The sequence below is a fragment of the Paramormyrops kingsleyae genome, chromosome 23, assembly GCF_048594095.1.
Source record: "Paramormyrops kingsleyae isolate MSU_618 chromosome 23, PKINGS_0.4, whole genome shotgun sequence".
Classification (NCBI taxonomy): Eukaryota; Metazoa; Chordata; class Actinopteri; order Osteoglossiformes; family Mormyridae; genus Paramormyrops; species Paramormyrops kingsleyae.
This window is the reverse complement of record NC_132819.1, coordinates 12,873,076-12,886,037: the sequence shown is the minus strand read 5'-3', so window position 1 is coordinate 12,886,037 and position 12,962 is coordinate 12,873,076. Positions and strand designations below refer to the sequence as shown.

General features: G+C 44.0%; 1 protein-coding gene across 2 annotated transcripts; it reads left to right on the top strand.

Moving 5' to 3' along the window:
* Window positions 1-113: 113 nt before the first annotated feature.
* On the top strand, window positions 114-11,072 carry LOC111843944 (uncharacterized). Of its 2 annotated transcripts, none has more exons than XM_023811953.2 (11): window positions 114-416; window positions 2,874-3,023; window positions 3,128-3,841; window positions 4,458-4,955; window positions 5,057-5,229; window positions 5,370-5,478; window positions 5,565-5,646; window positions 6,071-6,228; window positions 6,330-6,516; window positions 7,601-7,735; window positions 8,119-11,072. In XM_023811953.2, exons 2-11 carry the CDS (start codon window positions 2,896-2,898, stop codon window positions 8,200-8,202), a joined length of 2,268 nt encoding a protein of 755 aa, XP_023667721.1. In that variant the 5' UTR covers window positions 114-416; window positions 2,874-2,895; the 3' UTR covers window positions 8,203-11,072. The 2 variants fall into 2 exon arrangements, with proteins under 2 accessions (XP_023667721.1, XP_023667720.1); XM_023811952.2 differs by having other exon boundaries at window positions 8,045-11,072.
* The last annotated feature ends 1,890 nt before the right edge of the window (window positions 11,073-12,962 follow it).

Genomic DNA, 12,962 nt, shown 5'->3' with positions numbered 1-12,962 from the left:
ACAAGAATTTTTGCATTAAAACTAGATATTAGGTCTGTATTTTAAATTGTATATTAACAGCGTTTCGTTGCGTCGTTTCGGAACGTAAGTGTCGCGCGAGTTCATAGCACGAGAAAGTCAGCGCGTGCGCCCGATATCCGGACGGAAGTGACAAGCAGTCGTTAGACCACATTTGCGTTTTCCGTTACCAATGTCAATTCGACGTTAAACGTCTTCATTCGGTTGTTGTATATGTTGGTTAGTGCATGTTTAACAAGATATGAAGAAATGTTTTCGCTGAAAAAGATCCCGACAGCAAACAAGGAAAGGATTTCGACCTTGTGTTTGTAAGCGACTCCCTGCTTCACTAGCGCCCAACTGCAGCTAACTCTTTACGCGGAACAGGATCACAGAAGTAAAACCAGAGAAGCAGCCAGGTATTTATTTATGAAAATATTTTGTACGTGGTGAGTGAATGAAATAGATTAACAAAGCTACCTGGTGAGTTACTTTTGTAAGGGAATGTGTTTTATCGTAAGTTTTGACGAGCTTTGTTAGCATGTCAGCAATCCAATGTTTCCTTGCTGCGTAATTAGCAGCCCGTGCTAGCTAAGTGAAAAGAACGGAGTTCGGTTTTATTTTTACGCAGCCGTGTAGCTAAATGGATATATTTATTTAATCTCAAATAATATTCTTAGGTTTTGTTGACTCCATTGCTAGTTAAGAGAGCCGACGTTACTCTGCAGTTTCAGTGATGGTGCATAGGGTTATCTGGTTAAGCTGTACGTCGCTTTTGCTTTCAAGAGATGAAGTTAACTCGTTCCATTAGTATTACAACTGAATGAAATATGTGTCGGGACGGTCGTACAGTATAAAAAACCTCTAGCTATTTAAAACTGAGCGTTTTGGTAACCTGTAGGAAGAGGCCCGGCACGCAGCCCCCGTTTCTTAAAACTGCGAATTAAGAGCTGATTTGTATTCGAGTAGCTGCAGTGCTTGTAGTAAGCCTTTCTTTTCGATAAACGTTAATTGTAACGGTAGCAATATGTTTATTATGTTATACTTAACGTCGTTTCAGTAAAACTGCTTTTGGTATAAATGCATGTTTTTATGGTCTGTTATGCCACGAAATCATTTGGTATGTCATGGGCCGTGTATACGTTAATTTTGGTAATATGACACTCCCAGTAATTATTGAGCTTATTTCACACTTGGCATCTTTCCTGAAGCAATACCCGTTATAAAAGAACAAAGGCATGAAACATAAATCCAAGTAGGTGCATGTAATGTCTCCTGATGTTCTTTCAGCCTTCTTTGCAAGCCGGACTGCATGTCTGCATGCCTGTAGTAGGGAACTGTTCACGTGAAGCTGAGTGTGTGTGTTTGTGTGTGTAGATATGAGAGAGAGTGAGTGTCCAGGTTATATGTATATGTGCATGTTTGGGAATAAAATTAAGTTTGTTTATGCAGGAGTAAGATGCCTTCGTTTGTGGTCTGCATTTGTGGGCAGCGTAGATCTGGTGCTGCTTTGTAGGGGAGAGAGGGGCTTTTGGCACCTTGCAGGTTTGCAGTTTCAGTGCTGATTCTGAGACAATAAGCTGACTTCCGTTTCTATATTATGAGTTTTCAAGGGGGATTTCCAGTTTGGGGTAGTAGTAGGAGAGTTAGTCACTTGCAGATGGCTTCTAATGTCCCCTTTCTATGGCCCTTTTAGTTCTTTGTGTTTCATTGCCATGTCATAAATGGACCTCCTGTTAGTGGGAGTACATTTCCTTGCTAGACATTGATTTTTTTTCCTTCCCATTCTACTGGGACTACTTGACTGAAAGTGGTCAGACTCTAGTACATCTTTTCTAAGTTGTGCTAGTTTTCATCAAACTTTTTTTTTCTGCATCACACGTCCGACTTTCTGTGTCCTTCAGCACATGTGACTTTGTGTCATTTTCTGTAAAACTGTTGGCAGGTGTAAAATGGAATCCTGTCATTGAATTAAATAAGAGCAGGACACAAGCTTTTCGGATGATTTGTGAAGTCGTTCAGAAGAACACCTAACCCATTTCAAAATGGAACTCACTAACGGCTTTGCAAAGAAATAAAATAGCAATGTTTGTTGCTTCAGAAATAGTTAAGATGATAGAAATAAAAGCATCCTATCCTTTTTTCCTTTGGTCATGTGCTGTTTAAGCCTATTTCCTATTCGGCATTTCGGCCGCCTTAGTTTGTGAGAGTTAATGAATCAGTCGGCAATTTGCAAATTTTAATCATTTACGTTTTAACAGAATGTGCATACATGACTGGTTGTAAAAAAAAAAAAATTGTAAATACAGCCTAGTTCTGGATATTAACCAACCCTCCACAAAACACCCAGCATCCTGTAGCCTGGTGGAATACTGCCAGGGACTACTACCGGTCTGCAAACTGGGGGTTCGGTACCCCTAACCAAGGCAAACATGCAGTGTGACCTGCCGAATGTGTATGAAAGCCTGTCTTAAATTGATGATACATCACTTATTGCTGTTTGCACCAATTTGTTATGCAAATGTAAAAGTTAGTTTTTGTTCATATTCTTAGGGAGTCTTGGGTAGTGCTCAGTGTTCACCATTTTCCACATTTTTTTGCATAATTTTATGTGTGCATTTTGGGGCTGCATTTACCTTGTTTGTGTTGCACTCTTCTCTGGCATTGACATACAGCCTACTAGCATGATATTACTAGTGTAATAGAAACACCTGTTCTGTTCTGTCTTGTTTTTCCAACACTTCAGAAGGTAATCCTGGCTGTAGCTGTGTGGCTTGTTAACTGTAGCAGTAATGCTACATGGCCTATCACAAGTAGAAATATTTCCAGGTCTGCTTTTTCAAATGATTGTGAAATACTGCTTTGCTCTCCCAAAGATTTGAAGAGACTACTATAGACATGTCTGAAAAAAAGGCTCCGAAGTCCCCTTCTCGATCTAAGTCGAAGTCTGGGTCCAGGTCCAGATCTCGATCTTTATCTAATTCCCGCTCCAGAAGCCGGTCACGGTCCAGGAAACACCGATACAGGTATAAATCTCATTGTGTACCCTTGGTACAATCTGTTGTTGCTTTTTTTCTTTTTTTGCAGTTTGGTTCCTAGTCAGTGATCTCTTGCATTATTTTATTTCAAGCTCTAGGTCTCGATCTCGCTCCAGATCTCAGTCGGCATCTCATGGAAGGGACCGAAACTATCCCAGGGAATACCAAAACAACCGTGGTTACAACCGTGGTTACAACCGTGGATACCGCAGGCCCTATTACTACCGTCCGCGTGGACGTGGCTTTTTCCCACGGGGCCGCTACCAGAGAGGTGGGGGCTATGGCTACAATGGGTACCGATCCAACAACTGGCAGAACCAACGGGGTCAACAGTCACACGAGCAGAACCAGAACAGCCCCAGGAGAGGGCGCTCCCGCTCTCGTTCACGCACTCCCCGAAGGCGTTCAGGGAGCCCTTGCTCGCGCAGCAGGTCTCGCTACTCTGACCGCTCTTCATCGGTCCGATCCCGTCGCTCCTCCTCTTCCCCTTCTTCACGTTCCTCCTCTCCCCCGGCCAAGCGCAGCACCAAGGAGACGAAAGAGAGAGCCACTGAGGAGAAGGGGCCTGCAGCATCAGACTATGCCAGTCCACAGATGCGCTCCGCTGTGGTCGTCAGCCAGGGACTGCCTTCAGGCTCTCAGGCTGGGGCTTCTAGCATCAGCGCCCCCTCTTGGAAAAGCATCGGCCCTGCACCCACCAGCAAGAGCCCACCAGGGCCTGTGGCTGGCGTGTCTGGTTTTGGGTTCTTCTCAAAGGAGGACCAGAAGGCAGGAGAAAAGACTGCCATCTCCTCTGCCTTTAAGAAGTATGTTCCATCTCTCTTTAAATGTCCTCTTTTTCTGTCTGATCTCTTTTTCCTATTTAAGATGCTTGCTCAGTGCTGGGTTATAATTATTTGTGTTTCAATTTGTTTAGTCTGTGCTCAGCTTCAAAGATCCTGGGAAGAATATTTAAAATGGGAGCCATTGCCGCCCTCCCAAGTTAATTAACCAAAGTTGTGGCTTTTCTGTCTTCTGCTGTGCATTAAAAGGAAGTTGTATACAATCCAAATATTTAAGAGATGTCTGGGTAAAAATAGAAGTAAGTATTCCCATTTTATATGATTGTGGTTGGTTCTTTTCAGTTGCTGGATAACTGTCTTTGGTTGTAATTTGCTGTCTGTGGCACTTCAAGGTTTGGTGTGCTGCTCAGATGACACACGGTGATATGGGCAGAACGGCTTCATGGGAGTTGTAGTAATTCCTGGACTGTAATGCTTGGATAAGTGCTGAGATAGAGGTCCTTTGGCTGCCGTTAGCTGCATGTTCTTCATGTGGCAGATCCTGAAGCCTTCTATTTGAATGCTTTTGCATAAAGCATAAACCTAGCAAAGCGTGCAATGTGAACATGTCTTCAGGCTGCTCTTCTCTCTGATTGGCCAGGTTCTTGGCAGAGCACCAGAGTAAAAAGGGGTCGGAATGGGAGGGGGATCCCAGTGCTGCTGAGGGAGGCACCAAGAAGTCCTCTGTTTTCCCGTATCCTGCTGAGGAGGTGAAGGAGGAGTCTCGGTCCCGGTCCCGGATGAAGGAGCGCGAAGCGGAAGACGAGCCCAAGCCTAAGGGCAGAGCAGCCCTTCCAAGTCGGGGGTCACTCGATGACACCATTGGCAAATGGGCAGAGCTGGCCCCCTTGCCCCCAGCCAAAGATGTGTCCCGGCCTGAGGAGGAGTGCAATGACCTGGAGGACATGGAGGAAGAGCTGTATTTGAGTCGTAAGCAGGAACGGGCAGCCGCCGCCAGGAGGGAGCGGGAAGGGCCGTCCCCAGACAGGCCGCCAAAGGGCAGGAGAAAGGAGCGACCTGGGGACAGTCCCCCTCGTGCAAGATGGGGGGAGGAAGACCTCAGTTTCAGTTTGAGCTCCACTCATTACGAGCAGCCCACGTAAGTGCTGTCGCGGTACGCCTCTCTCCTCATGGGGGGCATTTCTCATAACCTTCCCTGTTTGTAACTCGGGGTAAACCACGATGTCTCCTTGCATGCAGCTCCTCTGACGTTCTGGCTAAAGAGCGCCGCATCTCTCGGGATCTGGTCCACCCAGGCAAAGACAACCAAGAATTTCGCTCCATCTTCCATCACATCCAGGCGGCCCAGTTTCGACGGAGCCCCTCCGAGCTGTTTGCTCAGCACATTGTCACCATTGTGCACCACATCAAAGGTGACACCCCTCCCCCCCAGCCTTATTTTTAAAGTCAGTCATGTCGTATCTGCAATGATGAACCTGCACCGTAGCATTTTTTGCAGCATTTTTTTGGCCAGTCATTTAGATCTTGACATGCAACACTTGTGTGTTCGCAGCGCAACATTTCCCCTCTCCAGAGATGACGCTGAATGAGCGTTTTTCCATGTACCAGCGCAGAGCAGCTGAGAAGGAGATGAGGTCCCGAAAAAGTCCCGAAATCCACAGGTAGCACAGATTAAAGGCTGACCGGGTCTCACACTGACCTCACACCAAGGCATTGATGGTCATGCGATTTTCATTTCTTTCCTCAGGAGGATTGACATTTCCCCCAGTGCATTTAAAAAGTACTCCCACCAGTTTGAGGAAGTGAAACATGAGGAAGTCGGCTACAAGGTGACAATACTGTGAATCTAAAATGATTTTTCTACAGAATGACCCTCCAGCAGTTGCCCGCACCTTTGCGCTGCTTTCTGTCTGACGTTGTTTCACATGGGACACTTGTCTTATGACAATAAGAGGTCATTTGAATTGCCTTACTTTCACAGCACATTTCAGATGCGCCTGTTTCATGTTTGTCAATCATATTCGGAAGCCTTAGTCAGCAGCAGCCTTGCATTCCTTTCTGTCCCTGCACTCTGCTCCCCTGGGTCTTCATTCCCCCTCATTTCTATGTCACTGCTGAATTTCTTCTTTTCAGCCTTTTATTTTTTTTCCTTGCCTTCAAAGATACAACATCTTACTTTAACTCTGTATGCTCATGTGCCCATTTGCACGAGCAGTCAAGCAGACGCTAATGCAGCTGACCGTGCTTTTCTAGGATATGGGGAAGAAAGCGAGGAGCGAGGCGCCCAACACGTGGCTGGAAGCGGCTCCGCACGTGAGCTACCCAGAGCGGGAGCATCGGCCCGCCGGGAGGGAGCCCGCGGACTCGCCGGGCTCCACGGAGAAGCCCGCCAAGCATCGCAAGAAGTCCAAGTGTGTCCTGCTTGCCGAATTTCATCAAGCCACGTGCGGGTAGCCAGTCTCTGCTTCTTACCGAGTGCTGAAGGCCCTTCCTCATTCATCCTCTCCCACAGGAAAAGCAAGAAGAAGCGCTCTCGTTCCTCATCCTCATCCTCCTCTTCATCCCGTTCCTATCGTGCTCCTGAAAAGGGTGCACAGGACAGTCACCCAGGGGAGGAGGGATTCAGCCGCAGCTGCCCTCCGCCACCTCTGGAGCAGGCCGCCGCCTCTGAGGAGAAAGGTCACGAGCCTGGGGTCTTTGTAAGTGTGCCTCCCCCCCCCCCCCCGTGTCCCTGGGCGCCGCTTCTGCTCATGACCTGCTATTTCTGCTGCAGACAGCCCACTCGCTGACAGTTACTGTGCAGCATAACCTGACGCATTGGTTATTTTTCTAGTGCTTGTTATGCTCTGCAAACATTTCCTGTATTCTCAATATAATGAACGTATAACAATGGATGAGTGTGTTATCTTTTACATTTTGCATGGTTTATGTTTAGCTGGGTAATTTCTGGTTAAAATTTTGGTTTTTGGTAAATCCGAAATTAATCAAACCCAAGATTAAGTCTTGTATGTAAGATTCCTTGCAGTGTTAAATGATTTTGATATACTGACCAGTTCTTATAATCAAAGTCGAAGTAAACTTTGTCATCTCTGCTATATACGTTTCAGTATACAGAGATGAGACGACGTGGCACCAGTTTAAAAACAGTTCAAAGAACAAATAGATATGAAATAATGAGATAGGAAGTGAATATGATTATCCTTGTTGACACACCGCAGCACACAGTACACAACAACGAAATCTGTCCTCCGCATTTAACCCATATGTGACATAGCAGGGGGCAGCTAATTCAGTGCCAGAGGAGCAGTGCGTGGGGGTGGAACCTTGCTCAGGGTACCTTGTTGGTCGGGGATTCGAACCAGTAACCTGTCAATCACAAGCACGCTTCCATAACCTTTAGGCCACTGCTCCAATTTCCTCAGGAAGAACCTGAAATGTTACTGCCAGTCAACAGTATTTGCAGTATTTGCAGTATTTGCAGTGTATCTTTATTATGCATGCTTCTCTGCAGTGGTTGTGTTGCTTTGCTAGTACTAACTTGTTATATTCGAAGTTACATAATACATATTGCTCAAAGCTTTAAATTTTAAATCGGTCTGCATATACCGAAAATCTAGGATCCTCAATTGGTCTGGTTCCTGTTTTGGCTTCCCTGACCCCTTGGTTATGCACTTTGTGTTGTCTTCCTCTTCAGGGGTTATATCATCATATCATTGCTATTTGGATGTAACTTGCTATCTTCCTCACCCATATGATGACCTTTCTCTGGCTGCATTTTTTTAGCACTTCAGAATCAGAGGCCGCGGGTGGAACAGGGGGAATTACTCGAGGAATGGGAACCCCCCGAACACGGAAGTGCACCCCCCTGAGGAGGAGTGGGACCCAGAGTACACTCCGAAGAGCAGGAGGTACTACCTGGTGAGTGCTTTCCGGTCGGTTAGGAACACGATGTCAGTACCTGTTCTCGAGCTCCCTGCTGGTGATCCAGAACAGACCTTACTTCATGTGCAGTAATGAAAGTAAGTAGTAAATGGAATGGAAATGATACTATTCCACTAGGTAAGAAGATGACATGCTTGTCTAATAAGGGAATAGATTTATATATTCTGTATAAATAAAAACATTCTCTAAAGTGATTAATACTGCAACCCTTGCTGGCAAAGTAATTATGGGAGATGGATGGAAGTCATAGATTTATTTACTTTGATGTTTGAAAATGCTTTTTAGCATGATGACCGGGGTGGGGACAGGAAGTGGCTGAACCCGGGGGCTCATGGCCGCGGATCCTTCCCTCACCCAAGGGGGCAGTACCCAGGAGCACGCGGGGGATTCCTGTACCCAAAAGGCAGCCCCAAGTGGACCCACGACAAATTTCAGAGCGGTGAAGAAGAGGGGGAGCTGCGGGAGGAGGACGGGGAGCTGGGCCCGCCGGAGGTGGTAGGCATGGCAGCCAAGATGTAGCTGCACACTGCCTGAGCAGCCCAGCCTCGGCACGAGGGGCAGGGTAGGTGCAGCACATTTTAACGAAAGAGAAAAATCACTCACTGCTGGACTGCCCCACCATATCCAGCGTCCAGGACTCCCTTGTCCCCAGTGTGGCAGGTAGCCTGTTTGCAGTCAGTAATGCACAGTCATGACACATTTTACAATGTCAAAGAGAAGCAGTATGTGCTCTAGTGTCACAGTGACACTATGGAATACCAGAGGGCATAAATACATGTGGAATATAGCAGTGAAAATACAAAGATGTACTGGAAGTAACATTGTGGGCTCTACTGCGTTATGAGTTTCCCCTCAGAAATAAATGGATAGTTTTATTTTGTAATGATTCATGGTGACTTCTGTTTGTTCCAGTGTGGAGAATATGCTACTCAGTTTACCTTCCATTTTGTTAAAATGAAGCCATTGTGGCACTTTTCATTCACATGGAAGTTTTTATAGTGTTCAGTACACCCTACTGTGTGCTGTATGGTGATTTGTAAGCTTTTGATTGTCTTTAGCTTCCAGTGTCTAACACTGATCTGTGGGAGGGTGTGACCTTCTAAACTCATCCAGAGGACAACTGCTGTTACTCCTATGTCTTATATAAAATGACAAAAACTGCTCTTCACCACTGTAATTATAAGACGGTCTATAAACAAAGGCATTGCTTTCATTTTAATATTTATTCATGTTCATCTAGTAAGAATCAGCTGTGGAGATGTGGATGCAGCACTGAAAATAAGCAGCTATGTTGTGATAGGGGCCTGGGCACCTGTGATGCTAACGCAGCTCGAGAGAATCCAGTCATAGCACAGAGTTGCTGCCCCCTGCAGATGATCAGATTTTGCTTCTTCTTCAAGCATTGGAAATATTTAGTGCAAGGTTAGTTTTACAGTTGAAGCTGCTCAGTACTCTCTGCAGTGACCTTTTCCTTTCTTCCCTGAATGAGGAAGCTCGCTCTCTTGCCTCCCGCTTCTCCAGTGGAGGCTGCTGTTATCCACGGGCTCACATCCTCCCGTAGCTGCTTATCTTAGCTGTTACTTTCCTATTAACTGTCAGTCTTGGCAAAGTTGTCCGTTTTGTGTGTGGACCAGAATAGCTTAGGATCACTCAGAACCTAGTCCTGGCCTGTCTGCAGCCTGGAGATCCTCATTAATTAACTGGCCATTTGTACTCATTTCAAAGTATTGCACCCCTGCACCTTACTGGTTCTAAAAAGATCAGGGCTGGTGTCCATGCGGCTCCAAGTTCTCATGGTTACTATCCCCCAGTCAGCTGTTAAATAAAAGAAAATGTAGGCAGTTCTATTTAGGTTGCAGTGCGGTGGAGGCTGAGTGTGACGGCAAGATGCAAACAAACAAGTGATTTAAAGGGCAGGACCGTACGTGACCAGATTATGTTACTCTGTCCATTATCCTGCTCACACAGTAACAATGAGAACTAGTAACCAAACGATGATTCCTTAAATGCTGAAAAATGATTTGAGGGCAAAAATGACAGTGTTACAAAAAGCATTTTTATTTTTATGCTTTTGATGTGACGTGATTGACTGCAGATAGGACACTTTGTAGGTGACATGCACTGGGGGCGGGAGAACCACCTGTCCTAGCTAGACCTTTAACACCCAGTGTAAGATCAGTAGTGGTCATTTCTGTTACTAGGCTATACAGGCATTATGGGACAGGGCTTGGGTCCAAGGCCTGGCCTGTCCAATCACAAGCTTACCCCCCCCCCATGCTTCCCCACACAAATGTTAGCCAATGACAGTTCTTTCTCCGGTGAATGTGAACAGAAAAGGAGCAAGGCAAGACCGTTCTTTAACATGTAATTGATTTTAAGATGGCACAAAACAACAAACAAAAAAACATTTTGGATAATTGATGTACTAAAGAACCTGTATTTTATAAGAATGATTCTGGTAATAGGATGCTGCCAAATGACCTAGTTATACATGCATGCGGCAAAAGGTTTCTTGGTTTATCTTGGTTTGACACTTGAGGATTGATGAATGACTGTTGCTCATTGAACGTAAATGAGTGCATATTGGCTTGTATTTAATCAGTGTTTAACCAAAAACAAGCAGTCTTACCTATACATGTCCATGGGTCATAACAGGGTAATTCAATTTAAATTGAAGCAGCAATTTATTCATTGTCAATAAAGATATAAATGGGCCATCGGGCCCAATCCTGAGTCTCAAATGCGGCTGCGTTTTCTATATTACCTTGCATGCAAGTTTGCTTCAGTAAAAAGTGCCAGATTGTCTTTTTGGGTTTTACATTAGGTTTGTTTGTTTGAACAAATTCTAGGGATGGGAGGCAGACCAGAAAATTCTTGCTTTTGCTTTATTTCTTTATTTGAAGTTCATAAGTTTTGTTGATTTTTTAATTTTGTTTCTCCCCTGTTGCTTCTTTGTGCTGTATCCTGTAATGTTTGTGACACATCATCTGGCAGAGGACTGTAATCTAAGGGCTCCATCCAGCTCCTTTCAACTCAGTTTTGTTCCCTGTTCAAACATCTTTCCCTCCTTAAACCTTTTATTGGTACGTTCCACTTTGACGTCTAATCACTTGACAGGTGTGAAATCTTCATGGTTATTCTCATATCTAATGCTCTGTGTTCAGCTGAATATAGTTCGTTTAGACATTACTTTAATGCAGCTCATATTTTATGTTCACATTGCCCTTTGAATGATTGGAAGTCTTCTGTTCATTTTTTTTGTCAACATTAATAGTTGATTTTCTTTCAATAAATCACTGAATTCCTGAAGTAATCTTCGGTATTTGTGTGTTCATTAAATGTAATTGTTTTCGTTTATGATATTTAGCATTTTATTGTTTATTTTAATTGTATTAATGGACCATTATATACTAAGTAACTCAGAAGAACCTCTTTATCCAGTAGCGCTCTCGTGTGTATTTTGTCCCAAATAGCTTTGCTGTGCTGTACAGGTATGTGGCAGGCAGTCCTTGTGTAATCCCAATAAGCGAAAGTTATTTGATAGGCTTTCCTTGTAGAATACCCCTCAAACCACAGCGATGTCAATGCGTAACATCTCCAAGTGATATGAGGGCACCTCCCCCTGGCATATCACATGCTGGTTTTATTTGAACTTATTGGGGGCTTTCATATTGTTAAACTGGTTCAGTACTGACCTGTAAAGTAATAAACAAGATAAAACGAGTTCGATTCACCAATACGTCTCTGTTTCTGTTGTATGCTTGTTCGACGCCGATGGAGCGGACAAGGCAGACATGTTGCAAAACAGGCGTGAGATTTGCTCGCTTGTCCTATTCAGGGTCTGCGGGGATTGGGGGCCACCAGCTATGCGCACAAGGCAAGAAATAAGCCCAGACGGGGTACCATCATGGGGTTCACCGTCGTTTCACACACGTTCACACCTACAGACAAGATTGAATACAAGAAAAGGTCGATCTATCTTGAAATTAAATTTTTCTCAATAGTACGTTTTCACAAGCCTCTAGGTAACATGGTGCCATGCATTTACATTAAATGATTAGAGCTTGGTAATTCATATCTATCCATTTTGCGTAACTGGTTGTTAAGTATAGGGTCGTGGTCAACCTGGAATTTAAAAATAAAACAATTTGTTAAATCGCTGTATTGCAGAGATTTAACAACAAAAAACACATGGAAAAACAGATAATTGCCTCTTTCAGGATTTTTTTTTCTTAAAAAAAAAAAATAAAAATCAATTTTCCTCAATCCTTTCATATACTGTTGAAGTGGATACCATAGATCCAGACAATGCAGGCAAAGCTTGGTTAAATATATTTATAGCTAAAAATAGACCTACACTGTAAATTCAGCTGGATGACTTATCCCTCGGTCACATTCATAAAGCACGTTCTTTTATTTGCTTTGGTCTGTTTTAAAAACGTTATCTGATAACCTAACCTGTTCCAGCTAATGGGACCTTCCTAGGGTGGCAGTGTCCTTCAGGTGGCCTTCACTAAGCCGCCTTCTGATTGGTTCTTATGTATATCTCATGAATCCCCTACGTACACGTTTATCCTGAAGTGCATCTCAATTAACCTGGAAGTTAAAATATCTTCTCTTGCAGAAACAGCTAATTATTGAAACCGCAATAAACCCATCTGTGAACTACAATCCGCCGTCTATTATCTTGACATGATATTTTCGTTACAATGTCGCTGAGAACGTTTCCTTTGATGTTTATCAGTCTCGGCGGCGAAATGTACGTCTTGGATCAGTATCTGCGAGCTCAGGATGTCCCAATAGAAAGAGCCGAGAAAGGTAATCCATAACTTAACATAATAATTTAGCAAAACGTTCACTTCTGCTTAAATACACTTTGCTGTTAATGTTTCAATCACGGAAGCAACATCTGATCTAATGTGCAAAAAAATAAAATTCCCGCTATGGGGAATAAAACCAGACATAACAATACGGCACATTCGGGGGTCATATGTCTCCACAGAGATGCTGTGTTGTCACACTCTGCGGTGCTTTCATTTATATTTATATACATTTCATTTATATCCTGGCAATCACAGTATGGTTTAATGCTTTAACTGGAGCAAATCATGGAATTTGATTATACAAGTACAAGACTGAACGTAAAACAGTCCAGTGCTGTGAGCTGCTGTATGAGCTTAGCTCAGTACCTTCAGAATATATA